The 21,118-nt window shown below is 46.8% G+C and overlaps 1 protein-coding gene across 1 annotated transcript in view; it reads left to right on the forward strand.

Annotated features, from left to right (window-relative positions):
- The window catches only part of KIAA1549 (KIAA1549 ortholog), a 132,206-nt gene that overhangs the window by 53,689 nt on the left and 57,399 nt on the right, over nucleotides 1-21,118 (forward strand). Inside the window, exons 2-8 of the mRNA XM_054726150.1 lie at nucleotides 1,090-3,804; nucleotides 6,881-6,969; nucleotides 8,020-8,197; nucleotides 11,049-11,179; nucleotides 13,831-14,014; nucleotides 15,429-15,488; nucleotides 16,899-17,047. Of these exons, the coding sequence (XP_054582125.1) occupies nucleotides 1,090-3,804; nucleotides 6,881-6,969; nucleotides 8,020-8,197; nucleotides 11,049-11,179; nucleotides 13,831-14,014; nucleotides 15,429-15,488; nucleotides 16,899-17,047 (3,506 nt within the window). The remainder of the gene's footprint in view (nucleotides 1-1,089; nucleotides 3,805-6,880; nucleotides 6,970-8,019; nucleotides 8,198-11,048; nucleotides 11,180-13,830; nucleotides 14,015-15,428; nucleotides 15,489-16,898; nucleotides 17,048-21,118) is intronic.

The raw sequence follows: 21,118 nt of genomic DNA on the forward strand, positions 1-21,118 counted from the left end.
CCCTGTCCTCATGAAGCTCCCCATGTGAGGAGCAGACAGGTCATTTCCCCGGAGCACGATAAGGGATATGACAGTAGAAGGTAGGGAGAGGTTCTAACCCAACTTGAGGAGGGAGGGTGGTATCTATGCTGCAGCTGCAGGACTAGGAGGCATCATCCGGGGGTAGAGCCAGGGAAGGGCATTCCAGGCAGAGGGACAAGAATGTACCGAGTACTGAGCCAGAGAGAATTTGGTTCAGGCAATGGCAGGCAGCTCATTTGGCCAGAGCATAGTCAGGAAGGCGTGAACCTGGAGCAGGGAGCCAGAAGAGCTGAGCCTGGAGGTTGCCCGAGGCCTAAATGGGGAAGGTCCTCTAACCAGGAAACTGTTGAATTCTCTTACCTAGGGAGTGAGGGATGCTGTCAGAGCTGCCATGTTCATTTCTCTCAAGAGCCAGCCCTCTGGAAGAGAAAAAGCATGGGTTTGGCGTTAAGGAGGGCTTACAGTCAGATTCCAGCACCACTCTGGCCGGGTGAGCATGTACTTGATGTAGTTACCTCCTCTGAACTCTCTTTCGAGAGAATGGACTAGACCCGTGGTCGGCAAACTGCGGCTCGCGAGCCACATGCGGCTCTTTGGCCCCTTGAGTGTGGCTCTTCCACAAAATACCACGGCCTGGGCGAGTCTATTTTGAAGAAGTGGCGTTAGAAGAAGTTTAAGTTTAAAAAATTTGGCTCTCAAAGGAAATTTCAATCGTTGCGCTGTTGATATTTGGCTCTGTTGACTAATGAGTTTGCCGACCACTGGACTAGACAATTTCCCAAGGCCTCCTCCGTTCCCAGCATTCTGTGGTGACATTAGAAAGTAAGAGAAAAAATGCCATTGTGTGCACACACACAAGCTGAAGTAAAGCTGGAGCTCAGATGTGTGAGTATTTGCAGATGTTACCCTGACAGTTATGCTGGCGGTTCCTGGCTCCCAGTTAGCTAACGTCTGTGAATCGTGGGTATTCACAGTGAGTGGGTATCGGCTCAGAGGGCAGATGTTTATATCAAAAGGTGAGCCGTGTGACTGGCCTGGCAGCTGACCCAGCGTTTATTTGCCTTGTAGACGAGCTCTCTGTGGAGCGGCACACCCTGTCTTGGCCCTCCGCGGAGCACCCGCTGAAGGAGAGCGCCGCGCACAGCACTGCACACGTGGCCTTAAGGGAGACTGCCCCAGCGTCCCCGCCGAGCAGTCCTCTCCACCGCATGTCCTCTCCACCCACTGCTACTTTTGATACAGCCTTTTTTAGCCAAGGAAAACTGACCCAAAGTTCAGCAGATCACAGCATCTTTGTGGCAAATTCCGTGTCAGTGACGCGCAACGAGGTGGTCATAGATGACGATGAAATGGATAACTTTTTGCCAGAAACTCAGTGGGCCACCTCCCGCGTGGTCTCTCCGATACAGTACGTCACAGTCAGCCCCCCGGGGCTGCCCCAGGAAACAGCAGGCTCCGTGCTGACGCCACCATTGCCCACTGTTCCTTCACAAGAGGAAGAAGTGACATCCGCCTGGCAAGACACAACGCAGCAACCGACAGCGCGTGCCGAGTCCCCCAGTCATTGCAGTGTTTTTCCATCAACTTTTCTCACTTCCGAGGCCATGATTCCAACCCCTAGTAGGAATTTGGTGCTTTATCCTACTGACCCGTATGGACGCTCATCAAGCAGGACTTCGCTGGAGGTCGTGGCTTCAGGAACAGAGGGCGTAGAAACCCTCCTTTTTAGCTCCACATCTTCAGTGCCTCAGCCGTCAGGCGATGGCCTCACTCAGCCATTCCCCCGCTCCGGGGAGGCCTCAGCGCCTCCAGAGGATGTGCTGGCCCCGGGTACACACAGGTACCCCGATGGGACCACTGCTTTGAGTCAGAGTCTAAAAGAAACCATCTCTCCAAGAACATCTCCAACTGCAGCCATATCCCAGACGGCCCTTGCTTTTAGCAGAGGCTGCAGCATAAATTCCGCTTTGTTTTCAAGTCCTCTTGCATTTGTGTCCTTTTCTCCTCAGTCAGCTGATGTTTCATATGACCCCGCTCTTCCTGGCAATTCCCGGGAAGCATCCGAATTGCCTGGCAGTTCAGTGGTCCCAGATCATGCGGACGACACCCCTGCCTGGAGCCCGGCGTCTCCATCCAGACCGTACACGTGGTGCGGGTCCTGCTCGATGGCATCACCGCGGCACGTTCTGTCCACGAGCCTCGTGGAGAAAGACGCGGGGTCAGGGGACAGTGCTGAGACCATGACCGTATGGGAAGCGAGCAGCGTCTCTCCATCGAGCAGCATCTCTCCCCCGAGCAGCATAGCAGAGGACTTCTCTGAATTTGAGGAAGATCCTCAAGAATATAACCTACTTTTCCCCTCAAGACCAATAGTTCCACTTTCCTCGCGGTTTGTGGAAGTCTCAGGAACAAGCGTGGGTCTTTCGGCCGCGGGGGACGTGAGGAGCGTCGGGATCACACAAGTGTATCCTTCGCACGGCCCCTCCCCGCCAGTGTCACTCGATCCTGCTTCCTCTGGCTCCGTCTCTGCCGTTGAAACTCAAGTAATGCCGCCCGGTGTGACAGCTGTGCTTCTCTCGGCCATCCCTGGTGTTCTCCTTGACTCGTCTTTCTCCGCCACGGCCTACAAAAACGCGCCATCACTTGCTTCCAGAGACCCAACTCCTTTTACGTCTTACGGTTTGGAGCCTTCCGTAGAGGCTCCGCTTTCCCCTGCCCGAGAACCCCCCAGTGTTTCCCAACACGAAACCAGAAGCATTTTGGGGTTTGCATCCAGCTTTTTCTCAACTCCACCGCTGGAATTCAGCACCTCGGCCCCTTGGTCTTCAGAAGTACTTGCGTCTCCACCTCCGACGTCAAGGGACCTGTCGACCATCCTTCCTCAGGCCTTTCCCACCTTGGTTGAGACACTTACGTTGTCCGACTCTCTCAATCTGCAGTCACCTCCGCTCCCTGTTCCTAATTCCACAAACCTTGACTTCTCTCCGCTCTGGCCGAGTTCAGACCTTCTTTTAAGTGCATCCACTTTTCTACCTAGCTACTCTGAAATGTCACTTCTCTCAAGCTTCTACTCCACGTCTCTCACGCTCTCTGAAGCAGCCACCGTCTCCCCGGCAGATTCTGAAGCTCATTATACCTCAGTTTTCACGGAAACTACCTCCTATTTTGAGTTTTCACTCGTGCCCCACGAATCTGCGGTCCCCACTCGGGTGGCCTCCAGCTCTGAGCCCGTCCTTGACCTTTCGACTGCTGGAGCGCACTCAGCGTCACTTCTGACTGCTTTTCAGACAACGCCCCCTTTAACGGAGTCATCTCTCTTTTCAACTCCAGCACCTTCCGACGGGGATATCAGTGCTATGGATGACCACACGTCTGTCTTACCCTCTCTCTCCACGGTCATTCCTACCCCCACAATAGTGGTCGTCGCCGTGTCCCCGTCCTCAGCATCCTCAGCTGTTTCTGAAGTGGTCCCCTCGCCTGTACCGACAGAGCCTGTATTTGTGGGCCCGTCGTTCACACCCACAGATTTGCCGATGAACACAACCACTGAGCTGAGCACGTCTCCTGCCAGCACTGCTCCCGACGATGCTGTCGACGTCACCCTGAACGGCATCCCTGAGAGTCAGAATCCCCACGAGGGCAGCACAGCCCTTCCCTCGCCGTCCCTTCGTCCTGTGTCCACCTCCACTCCCGAGGCCGCGGTTACTGCTCCGGCAGTGGTCCCCACCAGGCCGCCGTACGTGTGCGATATCACCATTCCTGATGCCTATTTGATCACAACTGGTAAGGCCCTGCTTCCTCATCTCTCGGTTGGGGTGATCTTTCTAAGATGCTGTTTGAAATGCTACGGGATATGTAGCATCCTGGCCAAGAGGGTATGTGGGCTTTAGGCCAAGAGATCTTGGGTTAGGAATCCTCACTCCTTATTGACCACCTGTGAGTTCTTCAGTTATTTAGCTTCTCTAAGCCTCAGTTTCCCCAATCCTATATAATAAGAGAGGAATATGCTAATTATCCATGACGCCTTGAGGCATAACGACCAACCGCATAATGACCAGATCACGGATCTGCAGGAGGGTGGGGCAGCGAACTACAAGCAGGCGGCAAAAAGCTACAGGAGGGGGCAGGGCAGCAAGCCATGAGGCGGGGGAGTGGGGCGGGGGGAGCTATACAGGAGGGCGGCAGAGACCTGCTGGCGCACGGATTCGTGCGCAGGGCTACCAGTGATTAAATAAGGATGATATTGGCACCCACTGCATTGTAATGCATAAAAAATACTCAACCCGGTGCCTGATGATAAGGAGCACCCACAAAATATGTTATTGTAGTTAGTAGTAGCAATAAGAATAAATAAAAGATTTAAACCTTAGCAGTTTTGCTAGGATATGTGTCTTTGGAACTCATCACCCATGCTTAGAAGTCATGGTTGAAACAAACCTGAGTGACTGGCCGACAGGCAGCTGCGTGTCACATGAAGCCGGTGTACGTTGGCTGCCATGTCTGTGCCAGTCTGGTGACCGGGCCGAGAGAGCGTGATCAGGCTCTCTCACTTGTTCTTCGTGAGAAATGACAGGGCGTGCATGAAGGCTTGAGCCATGCATATGTACTTATATACAATGTACTGTTGTTGATGAGCAGCCTCTGTGTGTGTGTGTGTTGACTTTGATGGGGACGAGGGGTAGAAATGAACCAAGGAGAAGAAGATGGCAAGAGAGATAGAGGAGGAGTGGAGAGGACAAGGAATGGAGGAACAAGGAGAGGTGGAGGTGGGGAAGGAGGAGAACATGCTGGGTCTTGGTTCTCCATGCGGAGTGACGTGAGCCCTGTGTCCTCTGCTCACCCTGGGGGTGCTGCCACCCTCCGAGAGGGTTGGGAGTAGCTGAAGCCTTCGGTCTCCCAACTCTGCCCTCCCCAAATGAGGCAACCATTTGTTAATTCATGTGACAGGAAATGATGGAGCACTGAGTATGTATGAAGTACTTTTAGAAGCTTTCTGGGATATGAAGATGAATGGCTTGGTCCCATCCCTCAAGGTGCTTAGAGTCTAGTAGGGCGGATGCTGAGCCATGTTTTCTTGGCAGCTGCGTTGAGAATGGCTGAAGCCGAGTTCTAGAAGAGTGACTATTTGGAATAGTCAGGGACGGGGTTGGAAGAATGTGAATTGGAGGTCACGTTAAAGGATGAGTGAAAGGCTATCACCTGAAGACGGAAGGAAGCGTCCTCCAGGTTGAGTGTGTGAACACAGGAGGAGAGGTTAGACAGCCCAAGGACATTCACTTGGCTGGTAATTAGACTGAGGTAATAATGCGGGAAAGGGGGTTGGGACAAAGTGGTGAACTTTCATTTTCAGGACTACAGCCCTCCAGAGGAGAGAGAAAAGAGTTTCTAATAGACATGAACTTTCCTTCCTTCCTACAGAATTGTTGCACAGTAGCTACAAAGTGGACAGTTACAAGGAGCTTATTAAAAGAACTACTGAAAGCTTATTTATATCTGAAATTTATGATACTTCTGGTATATCTTTTAGAATTTCTTATTCTACAGATAATTAGAAACCATTTTAGAAATATCGCTAAGAATATAAAATATATGTAGCATGGATTAACTTTCACATATGACATACGTTTAATGAGTTTGATGTCCTTGGTTAGGGATCCATGTATTTAAAAAAAAAGTTTTTATTGACTTCAAAGAGAGGAGGGGGAGAGGGAGAGAGAGAAAGAAACATCAATGGCGAGAGAGAATCATTGATCAGCTGCCTCCTGCACACCCCCTACAGGGGATTGAGCCCACAACCTGGGCATGTGCCCTGACCAGGAATCAAACTGTGACCTCCTGGTTTATAGGTCGACCCTCAACCACTGGACCACACAGGCTGGGCAGGGATGCATGCATTTTTAATAGTGTAAAATTCACCCATTGTAAATGTACACTTGAACCGTTTTAGTAAACGTGCAGAAGTATCCATACTGTTATGTGGTATTTTCAAGTGGAGATGAGTGCCATCTTTTGCTCTCAGTGATAATTGTAACCCACAGGAAGTGTCCTCTCATTTAGGATCTTCATTTAGATTTGAACCTGGGTTTTTTGGTTGTTTGTTTGTTTTCTTGTAATTATGTATCAGAGAAGAAGAGGGTTGAGGTGATTCTTTGTCCTCTGAAAGGGTTCTTTTTAGAGAGCTCTGTAATAAAAGTAAGAGTAATCTCCATGGATTCATGATGGACTCGCAGGAAGGCACTGACCACACGTATCCAGTGTGGGGTGAGGCTGCCCTTCTCACCCAGGGATGGCCTGACCCCAGGCCTCCTCAGGAGCTCTTTCTCATCTCTAATGGCTCTGAGGAATTTGGAGAAACCAGAAGGTCTCTGTTGATGATCCTTTTCCCCCCAAAGATTATTGAACTCATATCCCAATGTTGCAGTTTTAGATCTTACTCTGATTAATTTGAGAAGATGGAGGATATGGTGGTGGGCCATGGGGACTATTCAGAGTAATACAACAGCACCTTGAATGACGTCGTTTTGTTAGGACATTTATGAGATGCTGAAGGAACTCGACTCTTGTTGAACATGAGACCTCCATGCTCTCTGCCCCCGGCTGGGCCACAGAGTCTGATTCCTGGTCTCACCCACTGAGGCAAGGAGTCGAGGGTTTTCTTAGCATGTCGAGCTGATGCTGTGCATGGTTGACCTGGTGACCTGGTGGTACCTTCAAGGTCCACTGTGTTCTTTCCTCGTCGGGGCCTTATTTACAAAACGACTTTTGGAGCCACTACCACACTTGGGCACAGCACAGGCTCTGCCTGGGGTCCAGCAGTGTGATGACACTAACCTGGTTGGGTGTTGGCTTCGATCTGCAGTGCTGGCCAGAAGAGCCGTGCAGGAGTACATCATTACGTCCATCAAGGAGGTGCTGAGAATTCACTTCAACCGCGCCGTGGAGCTCAAGGTGGGTCCCTGCAGCGGAGAATCTGACACGGGAGCCCAGGTGAAGGCACATTACAGTGGTCGTGGAACGTGCTCTTTCCTCTCTTCCCTTCCTTCCCCAGCTCTGCCAACGCATCCCTCTAATGGACTAATCCTGGCCCAATTAGAGGGTTGTATTGGCAGAGTTGGAACAGAAGGGCTCTAAGACAAGAGTTTGGGGTGATGACCCTAACGATTATGCTTCTCTTGATTTACATGAAAGGACTGGGAGTAGAGTTTAAATTAGATTTTAGAGAGCGTGCATATCCATGTTTCTGTACATTCAGTGAGACAGAGGTAAATTTCCAGATATTGTATGGTGGATACTGTGCTAATGCCTCTTCTCCCCATCTTGAGCTCTGACGCCACACTGAGACCCCTCACCTTCCCAATGGGAGCCACGAGCCACATGTGGCTACTGAGCAAATGAAATGGGGCTCGTCTGAATTGAGGTGGACTGTCAGTACCAAATATCATGGGATTTTACTAGTAAAGACTTAGTGAAAAGAGGAATGTAAAATATCTCACTAATAATTTACATTGAAATGATATGTCAGGTATCTTGGGTTAGGTAAAATGTCTTTAGAATTAATTTCACTTCTTTCTATGTTTTTTTGTTTTGTTTTTAATATGGCTCCTAGAAGCTTTACAGTTGCAAATGGGGCTCACATATTTCTTCTGGACAACATTGCTCAATAGAATAACTACTTCTTTATATGTGGTTTAAATATAGCAAACACTTTGGATTCTCCATTACTCCTTATTCAGCTCATGTTGCTGGCTATTCTTTCTCGTTGTCCTTGCTCTTGTAATTTTGTGCTATTCGAGAAGGAGAGCAGATGTGCAAAAGTAATTACTAAAATAAAATTTTGAATGTCTGTGAAGTACCAGCCCTTCGTTTAAAACTAGCTATTTATTTTTTTGAATTACTTGATTATTTTTCTATTCGATACAATTTCCTGTACATTTGGTTGATGGTAATTTGGTTAGATAATTTGATAATTATTATCTTTTGTCTTTTTTATTTTCATAGGTTTATGAACTATTCGCTGACTTCACTTTTCTGGTAACATCTGGTCCTTTCGTTTACACGGCAATATCAGTCATAAATGTGCTTATAAATAGTAAACTTGTACGTGACCAAACTCCTTTAATCCTGGCTGTGAAACCTTCCTTCCTTGTGCCGGAGTCCAGGTTCCAAGTTCAAACGGGTGAGAACACTGTCCATAATTGTTTTGACTTGTAAATAAAATTTCTTTTTTTTTTAAGTTTTTAAGTTTTTTTTTAATTTGGGGAAGATTTTTAAAAATTTATTTAAATTTTCAAAACTATTATTATGGAAAATTTCTAGCATATACAACAGTACACAGAATAGTTTAATGAACCCCTTGCACCTCTCATACGGTTTCAACAATTTTCAACTCCTTGTTACATCCACACTCCCATCTACATCCCCTCCTCTCACATTATTTTGTTTGTTTTTTCATTAAATTTATTGGGGTGACATTTGTTAATAAAAGTTTCATATGTACAATTCTGTAATATATTATCTATATATTGCATTGTGTGCCTACCACCCAAAATCAGATCTCCATCCATCTCCATATATTTGACCCCCTTTATCCTTTATTACTCTCCAACCCCCTTTCCCTCTGGTAACTGCCATGCTGTTGTCTGTGTCTATGACTTTTTGTTTGTCTGTTCTTGTGTGTTGATTTGTTGCTTTCAGTTTTATATCCATATGAGTGAAATCATGGTTCTTGACTTTTTCTGTCTGACTTATTTCTGAAATACTGCCATTTGCGACAACGTGGATAGTCTTGAGAATATCTCACATTATTTTGTTATGACCTCATATCATTACATTCATACATATTTCAGCCTATGTCTCGAAAAGAGAAGGATTATTAAACATATATACATAAATACATGTACATACACATATACGTGTATCCATATATCCACATATACATCATATATATATATATATATATATATATATATATATATATATCAGTATCATTATTATACTCCCCAAAGTTCACAGTAATTCTTTACTATCATGTCTAACTTTTTATTATGGACATTTTTCAAACATACAAAATAGAATAACATATTAAGCCCACATATGACCATCACTAAGCTTAAGAAATTATCAACATTTTCCCAATTTTGTTTCATCTATCGCCCATACATTTTTTTTGAGGAAGATAGAGTGTTTTAAAGCAATTCCAGATATCATGTCATTTTCCCATAAATACTTAAGAATTCATCCTCTAATCTATATATATAAAAAGGCAGTGATCGTAACGACCGAAGGCTCGACTGAACACTGGAAGTCAGTCCTGCAGTCAGTCCTCTCTGATCAGGCCCAGAGATAGGCCCGGAGATGCTGACTGGCATAGAAACTGACCAATCAGAACGAAATCTGGGTGAACTGCGAGGAGCCAATGGCTGCCTAGGAGGCGGGGCTTTTGACGCTGACTGGCATAGAAACTGACCAATCAGAACCTAATCTGGGTGAACTGCAAAAGCAGAACCTAAGGTGGGGGCTGAGGAGGGGTTTTAAGGCAGTTGGGGGTGAGATCAGGCTGGCAGGGGAGGGCCATTGGGGGCGAGATCAGGCCAGCAGGGGAAGGCAGTTGGGGGTGAGATCAGGCCTGCAGGGGAGGGAAGTTGGTGTTGAGATCAGGCCGGCAGGGGAGGGCAGTTAGGGGAGATCAGGCAGGCAGGCAGGCAGAGAGGTTAGGGGCGATTGGACAGGCAGGCAGAGGGGTTAGGGGCGATCAGGCAGGAAGGCAGAGGCAGTTAGGGGCGATCAGGCAGGCAGGCAGGTGAGCAGATAGGAGCCAGCGGTCCCAGAGTGCGAGAGGGATGGCCGACTGCCCGTTTAAACCGGCAGTCAGACATTCCCCAAGGGGACCCTGATTGGAGAGGGTGCAGGCTGGGCTGAGGGACCCCCCCATGTACGAATTTTATGCACCAGGCCACTAGTCTATATATATAAAAAGCCAGCAACCGTAATGGCCATAACAACCATAATGACTGGTCACTATGATACCCATTGTGGCTAGCGAACCAGCCCGATCAGGGGGTGGGGCCAGCTGGCCAACCTCACGGCCCCTCCCCCCTGCCTGCCTGCCCCTGATCGGACACTCCCACCCTGATCAAGAGCGGGCCTCTGGCCAAATTCCCCCTCCCTTCCCCCGGGCCAGCCCATCCCTGATCAGCCCGCCCCACTACAATAGGTCTGCAGCCCTTCCCCCCCGACTGGCCCACCCCTGATCGAACTGCCCCACCCGAATATGGGGCAGGGCTGGGTGGCCAACCTCCTGCAGCCTCTCCCCCTGGCTGCCCCACCTCTAATCACACCCCCCATCCCAATAGGGGGTGGGGCTGGCCGGCCAACCTCCTGCAGCCCCTCCCCCTGGCTGACCATGCCCCCGATAGGTCCTCCCAACCCATCAGGGGCAGGGCCGGCTGGCCAACCACCCATGGCCCTTCCCCATGGCTGTTTTCCCCTCGATTGGCACCCCTTACCCCATTCGGGGGCGGGGCCTGCTGGCCCACCACGCAAAGCCCCTCCCCATGGCTGGCCCCGCCCCCAATTGGCCCCCCAACCCCAATTGGGTGGGGCCTGCCGGCCAATCGCCCGTGGCCCCTTCCCCCAGCCAGCCCAGCCCTGATCAGGCCCCAATCTGGGTGGGCCAGCCGGCCAACCTCCCACCATCTCCTACCGAGAGGCCCAGCCCCGATCTGACCTGATTGGGGCTGGGCTGGCCGGACCCCACCTGTGCACGAATTCGTGCACTGGGCCTCTAGTTCATATATATTTGAAATGTTTCTGTCAGTTAAGTATTTTCTCATTTAAAAATGATAACATCACTTTCACATTGCATGTTTTCATTTGTAGCAGAGATGGCTTTCTGCAGTTCCATGACATACATAAAAAATAACACATCATAGAACTTAATCCTGTTTATGGATGAATTAGTTGATTTAGATACTATTTCTCCCTCTCCTAAAGAAATGCCTCGTTCATGGGCCTGTGATTTCTTCCAGTCCTTCAGTTTGTGCCTCCGAGTGTGGATACTGGCTTCTGCAATTTCACCCAGCGCATCGAGAAAGGCCTGATGATAGCGCTCTCCGAAGTGAGGAAACACCACCAGGGCACGTATAACCTCACGGTGCAGGTGAGAACAGCACCGGATGCAGAACGAGGTGCTTTAGCCTTTAAAGAGGCTAGTTTCATGTTTCGTTGGAGCTGCACTTAACTCTTGTTAATTCCCTCCAGTGGAGGGAATTCCATTCACGTGGATCTGGGTTGATCTCTTTCCTTGGCATTGGAGTAGCATAACCAGGGAGCTCAGATATGCTGAGCTGAGGAGAGATGAGTATATGTAGGAGATTCAAGAATGTTTTAAAAAGGAACCATATCAACTTACAGCATATCCAGTGGGGGTAATGCCTAAATAAACTGTTGTTTCGTATTGTGGCATACCAGGAAGGCAGTGCTTCCCTTAAAGACAGAGAGGCTAGCTATTAATCAAAGAACAGGCTTTCTATGTATTATATGGAAACTGCTGATATTTTTATATTTCTTTGATATTTTTTCCTCCATCTTCTTTGTGTTCTCTTTCTGGAATTTGTAGTAAATAGATTTTGATGCTCCTGGGTTCACTTTTCATACTTTTTATATTTTTAATCTCTTTTATAATTCCCTATTTTTACAGATTTTCTAAACTTTGTCCTCCAGGTCATTAGTTTACTCTTCAGTTGTGTTTATTATGTTACTTAATCTCTCTATTGAATTTTCTTTTAGCCATCACTTTTTTCATTGTTCTTTGCTTCTTTGTAAATTTTTTTTTATTTCAGCCTTTCCTGCAATGATGCAGGATTATCTCATATGAGATATAATGTCACCTTGAAAATCTCTGAGAACATTAGAGTTTTTTAAAAGTTGTCTTTGGGATTGATTCCCAGTCAGGGCACATGCCTGGGTTGTGGGCTCGATCCGATTGATTATTCTCTCTCATCATTGATGTTTCTCCCTCTCCCTCTCCCTCTCCCCCTCCCTCTCCCTCTCCCTCTCCCTCTCCCTCACCCTCTCCCTCTCCCTTCCCCTCCTTCTCCCTCCCCCTCTCTCCCTCTTTCTCTCCCTCTCCATCTCCCCCTCCCCTCCCCCTCCCCTTCTCTCTCCCCCTCTCCCAATCTGGGACTGCTGGCTCTAACTGCTCACCTGCCTTCCTGCCTGCCTGATTGCCTCTAACTGCCTCTGCCTGCCTGCCTGCCTGATCGCCTCTAACTGCCCTCCCCTGCCGGCCTGATCTCACCTCCACCTGCTCTCCCCTGCTAGCCTGATCTCCCCCCACAACTGCCTCTGCCTGCCTGATTGCCCCTAACTGCTCTCCCCTGCCGGCCTAATCTTGCCCCCAACTGCCTTAAAACCCCTCCTCAGCCCCCACCTTAGGTTCTGCCTTTGCAGTTCACCCAGATTAGGTTCTGATTGGTCGGTTTCTATGCCAGTCAGCGTCAGACAGCAGACTGGGACCCCTGCCACCAGTGCAAGATAAGGAAGTTGTGCCCTGGAATGGAGCATGTTTGTATTTTTCAAGGCAGAGCTGCGTTTTCTTTCATTGTCTCTCCCTCTTTGTCTTGTGTGAACACTACCCACCCCTTGCTTAGGGATCTAACCGGTAAAATCTCTTGGTCTTCTCAGGCAGGAAGCTCATTGTCCTTAGGGAGCAGTGCTTTGAGCTATTTTGGTGGAGACGTGGCTGCTGTTGGCATCTCTGTGTTGGCCTGGGTGTGGCTATTAGAAAGGAAAGAGGAGGGAGGAAATTGACTGGGCTCCTGGGTGCACAGCCTTTAATTAATTGTGGCAGCAGACTCTTGGTTCTTCGGGCTCCCAGCCGTGGAGCCTGTGCTGTGTGTGTTCTCGGTCACTCCGTTCCAGTTTGTATCAGCATGATCCCATCCTCTCCATTTTCCAGAAATTGGACAGAATCTCAGGTTTTCTTCCATTCTCAGTGCTGTTATGGACTTCCACTTCTTTGTTCAGCTTTATTGTTCTTTCTGTGGGATCTTGGATGGGAGGGGGAGGGGAGGGGACTATAGATACATGTGCTCAGTTCATCACTTAATGTGAAAAACATTTTCAGTATCCTGAGGAGTTCAAGTATTGCAAAAGGGAACCAGGCCATTGAAACCCGTTACTCTTCCTTTAAAAATGTTCCCTCTTTTTTTTTTTAACCCTCATCCAAGGATATGTTTATTGATTTGGGGGGGGGGGGGGGGATAGGAGAGGGAGAGAGAGACATTGATGTGAGAGAGGAACATCACTCAGTTGCCTCCTGTACACGCCCCCTACTGGGGATTGAACCCACAGCCTAGGTATGTACCTTGACCAGGAATTGAACCTGTAACTTTTTTTTTGTTTTAAATATATTTTATTGATTTTTCACAGAGAGGAAGGGAGAGGGATAGAGAGCTAGAAACATCGATGAGAGAGAGACATCGACCAGCTGCCTCCTGCACACCCCTCACCGGGGGACGTGCCCACAACCAATGTACATGCCCTTGACCGGAATAGAACCTGGGACCTTCCAGTCCGCAGGCCGACGCTCTGTCCACTGAGCCAAACCGGTTTTGGCAATGTAACTTTTTGGATTACAGGACAATCCTCCAACCAACTGAACCACACGGCTAGGGCTAAAAAATGTTCCCTCTTTTTTGGGGAAGAAAAAAAAGAATGGATGAGAAATTGTGAGAGAGAAATCATAGTGAGGCCTTCAGCGGACCGTTTTCATTTATTTTACAAGCTGCTCTGACTTCCTTCTCTCAGATCCTGAATATCACTGTGGGCTCTCCCAGGGCGGCGCCTCGCCGGGGCCCCGTGAACATCGTCTTCGCTGTTAAAGGCACGCAGGGGTTCTGGAACGGGACGCAAGTGAGCGAGCTGCTCAGGAACCTGAGTGTGGTGGAGTTCAGTTTCTATCTGGGGTACCCGGTGCTCCAGATCGCCGAACGTGAGTACTGCTCTCCTGGGCGGCGCTGGCAACGCGGCTGTGAGCATTTTGTTGGTGGCCCGCTTTTTCTCAAATGAAACGTTTAGCTGAAATCCAGAATATCAATCAGATACCATTGGAACGTTCTCAGAATCAAGCCAGGGTGTGCCTCCAGAGCCCTCCTCACCCTGAGCCTTGGTTTTTTTTTTCTCTGTCCAGAGGAATGGGGTGCCATTAAAGATTAGGCCAGTTCTGCAAAAGGTGAAAAGGGGGTGGAGAACAGATCTCTGGTCGCCAGGGGTGAGAGGTGGGATCAAAGCTAGATCAAAAAGGGTAGCAGGAGGCATTTTTTTGCGGGGTGGGAGCGGGGGAGATGAGATTGTTCTATGTCTTTATTGTGGTGGTGGTTACATGACTCTCTGCATTTGTCAAAGCCCATAAAACCAGACCCCAAAAAGAGTGACTTTTATTTTGTGCACACTTAAAAAAAAACAAGCCAACTTTTCTTCCTGGCAATTAGATTCACAGTGCAAATGGAGGGGGCTGGGGGTGGAAGAGACATTTACTTCCAAAACAAAAAAAGCGAACACACAAAACAAGCAGTAGATTCCAGAGTTGAAGTCAGGCCAAAAAAAAAAAAAAAAAATTTTTTTTTTCAAAATGGAACAGCCAAATGGTCTAGTGATTCTTCATGTATTTAGTGTACTGTTAATTAAATGCTAAAGATAACTTGTCAAATGAAGCAGTAGACAGGGGTATAATCGTTATTTACATCGGGCAACTTTCAGCTGTGTATGTGAAGATGTGGGTAAAATAATGTGCTGGATAATAGGTGTACGCCAGGTCTGTCCCACGCAAGCCAGCGCAAGGGTCGCTTGGCCCTGAGTCACTGCTGGGAAAACCAGGGCCGAGGAACACAGTGTGAAAACTCATTGCTCTGGAGCAGTGGTCGGCAAACTCATTAGTCTACAGAGCCAACTATCAACAGGACAACGATTGAAATCTCTTTTGAGAGCCAAATTTTTTACACTTAAACTTCTTCTAATGCCACATCTTCAAAATAGACTCACCCAGGCCGTGGCATTTTGTGGAAGAGCCACACTCAAGGGGCCAAAGAGCCGCATGTGGCTCGCGAGCCGCAGTTTGCCGACCACGGCTCTGGAGCAATGGCTTTTCGGCGGGTGATCCTGGGAAGCGGTGTCCCACGATGTCACTGGAGCCAGTCCTTCATTTCTTTTTGTCCCTCTTTCTCCGTGGAACTAATGTGCTCAGAGACGGCTTACTGTCCACACCTTCACGCCAGTCTGGCATTTTCTGCTTCCATGTTTAGTGCTAAATCACATAGGAAAGGCCGTCTCCTGGGCCTTACCCCGTGTGTCCTTTCTGACTGTTTTTTACAGATTTGTCTCCTTCCCTAACCCTTTCCTTTTTATAGCCTTCCAGTACCCGCAGCTCAACCTGTCTCAGTTGTTGAAGTCCTCTTGGGTAAGAACAGGTATGTTTAACCTAACACCATATTTTGGGAACTGGGATAAGAAGAAGTCTGTGCAGGGATATTAAGAATGATACCGCCTTTCCTGTTTCTCAGTCCTGAATTCAGGGCAAAGTGTACCTTAAATTCTTGGCAAAGAATGAATGAGAAAGGGACTCGGATTTGACTGTGGAACGTGTCCCACTGAGTTATGGCCCAGAAAGGGTTGGCTTTCTGTAAAATTCACATATCAAGTCCAGGGCAGTCTAACAGGAATCGACAGTATTCTGACCCAGAATAGGACGAGGCTCTGAAGCAAGGATCTTTTTTTTTTTTTTTCTTCTTTCTCTAAAAGTCTTATGTGTTTGGTTTTATAAGGACAAGTAAGGTAACTTGGTGAGCAAATAGAAGCCTTTTTTAAAGTCTTGGAGGCCTGGGTCAGATATTTACAGCGATGGCATCGCTAAACGAGACTTTCTAACCTGGTTATACGAAAGCGTAAGCGGTGGTAACATGCTCGTTGGTGCCCAGTGTGTGAGCAGCTAGTCATGGGAGGAAGCACACAGATGGTGACAGTCACCATGTATGCGTTCCGGTACCTGCAAGTCCTCCTTGCTTCACATACAACATTCCAGGCAAAGGCCCCACCTCTGCCTGGTACCGTGGCCTCATTTTCCGGATAGTTTTCATAGCGGCTCAGTGACTTGCCCGTGGTCCTATCTCAGGGGATTTGAGCCGGTGCTGGCTGAACAGAAAATCTGGCAGATTGTCTGCTTAGATAATCTTGTTTACAGCAGATGTCTGAAGACAGGCACCTTATCTTGAGTCAGTTTATGAGACCAGATACGAACGTACACCATTTCCAGAAATCTTGAAAATAAGTGCAGACAAAATGTTTGATCTTGTGCAGGCCCTCGTAGCCCCAAAGCCCCTGTGCATCGCTGAGTTTCTGGGATTTCTGGCCACCAGTCCTTGTAACACGTGGAGCCGGGAACTGTAGACAAGACCCACGAGCAGCGCTTCCGGGATTCTCCCTCGCTTTCCCCTTTCTTCATGTCTCCTCTCCAGGGCAGCGATTTTCAGCCTGGGTGTCGCAAGAATTTTTAAAACATGCAGTACCCGTGCTGTTTAGTCAGGGGCACTGACCTCCTTTCCCTTAGATTGTCAAATAAACAACTGACAGCAGCCAACACAACCATAGCCGTCTGGTGTGAATGAATCAAAATTGCACTAATTTTTTTTTTCCAGCGTGCCATATTGCAGAATTTCAGTAATTAGTTTATGTGTGCCATGAGATGGAAAAGGTTGAAAATCGCTGCTCTAGGGATTGGCATTTTACAGTAACCCTGTGCTACGTTCTCTTACACACTCGCCCGTTTTTTTCCTCCACCGCTACCTCATGTGGGGCCGGTGTGTGTTTCCATTTAAACGCAGTGCTCCTGGGCGTCGTGGAGAAGCAGCTCCAGAATGAAGTGTTTCAAGCTGAGATGGAGCGCAAACTGGCCCAGCTGCTGAGCGAGGTTTCCACCCGGAGGCGGATGTGGAGAAGGGCCACCGTGGCTGCCGGGAACCGCGTGGTGCAGGTACCCAGGGAGGCCGGAGGAGGAGGGGAGGAGAGAGAGCAGGCTAACACTGTCCCGTGTTTTCATGCAAAGGAGAAAATTCCGGTTGAGGTGGATTGCTATACTAAGGTGGCAACTGAATGGGGTAGCACTTCAGTTCAACTAGAGTCTAGACAAATATTTCCCGAGTCCTCAGTAAGGGGTCGGTTCAGGAATGGACCTTATGGGGAGCACAGCGAAAGAATTGTGTTAGTGGATTGCCATGCCATCAGATGACCTTATTTTTCAAAATGTAATTTTTTAATACCCAGGATGTAATCAGTTGTGGAATGGTAATGTTACTCATAGCATCACAGAGAGAACCATTCATCGGGAACAGGCCATAAGAGATCCAAAAGAGGAAAATGTCTTGCCCTCTATTCTAGCACCTCCTCCTGCCTCCTCCTGCCACCCCTGGTTGTCTCATATTGCCCAGATGTTCTTCACCCTGTAACTTGGCAGAGAGGTTACAAATGACAGATTCATTTGAGTCAAAAAGTGACCCATTTTAAAGTGCACAGGCTCACAGTGAGTTGGAGGTTGGGGCCGTGATATATTCCATCTCAATGTGCATTAATGTTATTTTGGATTTTTCCTTTACCAACTGCTGCTTGTAGAGCTAGGAAAATGGGATATTTAGAACTGTGGCGTTCCAGACAGGAAACCAGGGTGGAACCCAGACATGTCGGGGTGGGGAGGTTGTTGGTTTAGGAGCATTAGAGAGAAGAATGGAGAACTGATGCTTGGCGGGGGGTTGGGGGCATAGAGCTAGCATCATTGTCCCCAAACTCTTTTACCAGGTTTTCCCCTGTAAGCATTGCTCTTTATTTCCCCTCCCACAGAGGTGGTGGTTAGGTTTCTAAAATAGTTCCTTTGCCAGATGCAATAGAATATAGAGGAACTTGCCCTAGCCGGTTTGGCTCAGTGGATAGAGCATCAGCCTGCGGATTGAAGGGTCCCAGGTTCGATTCCAGTCAAGGGCACATGCCTGCATTGCGGGCTTGGACCAATGTGCAGGGGGCAGCCAATCAATGGTTTCCTCTCATCATTGATGTTTCTATCTCTCTCTTTCTCTCCCTTCCTCTCTGAAATAGATAGGGATGTATTAAAAAAAAATCAATGAAAAAATATCCTTGGGTGAGGATTAAAAAAAAAAATACAGAGGAACTTAAAAACTAATAAAAGTTGAGAGTAATATTAATTAACATAAGTGTAAAACAAATATATGTGAATATAAAATAAATAAAAATGAAAATGAATTATAAAAGGTTGGCCTTATTCAATAACCCTGGCTTCATAGAACTCAAGGTCTGGGTAGAGGTTAATAAATGCACATAATGCAGTTATAAAGCACCATCACATGGCGTGATGAGGTGCTACATTAGATTGGAAGGCTCCATAAGGAATATTAGAGTTGTGAACATTAATCGCGCCACCCCATGGTAACGGTGGCATCTGATGGCTTGCTTAGAAACCGTGCCCTGCTTCTCATCTGCGTTTGAGACAAGGACTTATGTGCAGAGCACAGGACTCTTCAGACGTATTTGTAAAAGTGAAAATATTAAAGCAGTCTAAATGCCCAGCATCTGGGGAATGGGTAAATAGATGGTCGTGACTTTTTATATGTTGGAATATTGTGCAGCCATTGTCATTTTTTTTTGAATTAGTGAGCAATATAGAAAAATCTTCAAGTGAAGAGAGGCTATAAAAGAATATATGCAATTTAATCCAAATGTTAATGTAAAACCCATGAAAAAAATTAATGGAAGGAAATATGCCAAAATATTTACAGTGATTTTGTTTGGTTGGTTGAATTTGAGGTGATTTTCATTTTACTCATTATACCTTTTCCTTCGTGCTTTTCAAAATTTCTATAGTGAACATGTGATTTTAATCAGAAAATAATTTAAAAAATGAAACTGAAAATGTTGCCCAAAATGATGACTCTATCACGCCATAGTTGCATGGATTCCAGCTATGAGTCTGATAAGAGGTCACCCAGAGAGGATGCTGGAATTAGCTTTTACTGACTGTTATTTTCAGATCAGACAAGCTCTGTAGAATCTTTAAGGTGGGTATCACTGGAAATTGGAAATACGGTTACTGAGAAGAAACCATTTCTAAAATGTATCGGAACATTTCAATGGAATAAATAGGCACATAGATGGAGGGACGTAAGGGTGTAATCGACTTGCTTTTTATTTTTTAAAATTTTTATTGGTTAAAAGATTACATATGTCTCCCTTTTCCCCGATTGATCCCCCCCGCCACACCCTCCCCCGAGTCGACTTGCTTTTTAGTAGCCCTTTGTTAATAGTCATCCTGAAGGCGAATAAAAAATTAATACCATTCAGGGACAGGCGTAGGTGGTTAGGGAACAGAAGTGGTCGGGGAACTGGCCTAGAAACACCAAACAGAGGGCAGGACAGATGAGCAATCTCAGGATGGAGAGGCATAAAGAACGGTTTCTCCAGGGAGGAGGGTTTGGACCCGTGTTGTTAAGGATCTTTATATAAGAAGGTGTTCGCAGTGAAATCATGAAGTTGTTGATTGGCCAGAAGTTTCCAGCGGTGAGGGCGTCCAGCAGCCGTGTCTGGAGTGCAAAGCAGTGTTACCGTCCTGCACACGTGGCTAGAAAAGTGGCAGCTCTTGAGCCAATAGCAGGTGTCGAGACCAAAGAGTCTAATTGCGTGTATGAAATAGAGGGCTCGGAGTCATGGTTGATCACTTAGAACATCAGTCAGCGTTCTACTGGAGTCTGAATGGGCCATAGAATTGTTGCATATTAATAAGAGAAATAGCAACAGAATAGAAAGCTCTATTTATGTAAAACTGTGACGTATCAAATGTGCCAGTTTCTGAAGTGCTAATGTAAAGGACTACCCTGAACACCAGAGAGAGACTGATTTTGGAACAAATCAAAGCACTGTTTGATCCAGCAAATTATGTGTTTGTGAGAATTTTTTTCCAGCTTGATTGAGATACAATTGATGTAGGACATTGTGTAAGTTTAAGGTGTGCAATGGGATGATGTAAGTATATATTGCAAAATGATTACCACGGTGAGGTTAGTTAGTACACCCATTGCTCACAGTTACTTTTGTGTATGTGTGTGTGGTAAGAACATGTAAGATCTATTCTCTTGGCAACATTTAAGTATACAGCATAGTATCATTAACTGCATTCTCCATGCTGTATCTTAGATCCACAGACATATAACTGGAAGTTGGTTCCCTTTGGCAACCTTGACCCATTTCCCTCAGGCCCAGCTTCTGGAAGCCACCAATCTACTATTTCTATGAGTTGCCCTTTTTTTTTTTTTTTTTTTTTTTAACATGCCACATATAGATGAGATCATTCAGTATGTGTCTTTGACTTATGTCACCTAACATAATGCTATCAAGGTCCATCCAGGTTGTTATAAACGGCAGGATTTCCTGCTATGTTTATGGGTGAATATTATTCCATTTTTTATGTATGCTTCATTTTCTTTGTCTGTTCACCCATACATACACACTTACGTTGTTTCCATGTCTTGGCTGTTGTGAATAATGCTGCAGTGGATATGAGGGTGCAGATATCTCTTCAACATAGTGATTTCATTTCCTTTGGATATATACCCAGAAGTTTAAATGCTGGATCATATGATAGTTCTGTTTCTAAAACTTGGAAGAACTGCCATACTATTTTCCATAATGGCTGCACCAACTTATATTCCCACCAACAGTGCACTAGGGTTCCCTTTTTATAACATCCTACCAGCACTTATCTCTTGTTTTTTGATATTAGCTATTCTAACAGGTATGAGGTGATACCTCATGGTGGTTTTGATTTGCATTTTCCTGATGACTAAGATGTTGAGCACCTTTTCATATGCCTGTTGGCATTTGTATGTCTTGTGTGGAAAAACGTCTATTCAAATTTTTTTTTTTTTTTTGCTATTGAAATGTATGAGTTCCTTGTATATTTTGGATATTAAACTTGTATCAGATATATGATTTGCAAATATTTCTCACATTCCATAGGTTGCCTTTTCATTTTTGTTGATTGTTT

The sequence above is a fragment of the Eptesicus fuscus genome, chromosome 14 (assembly GCF_027574615.1).
Source record: "Eptesicus fuscus isolate TK198812 chromosome 14, DD_ASM_mEF_20220401, whole genome shotgun sequence".
Classification (NCBI taxonomy): Eukaryota; Metazoa; Chordata; class Mammalia; order Chiroptera; family Vespertilionidae; genus Eptesicus; species Eptesicus fuscus.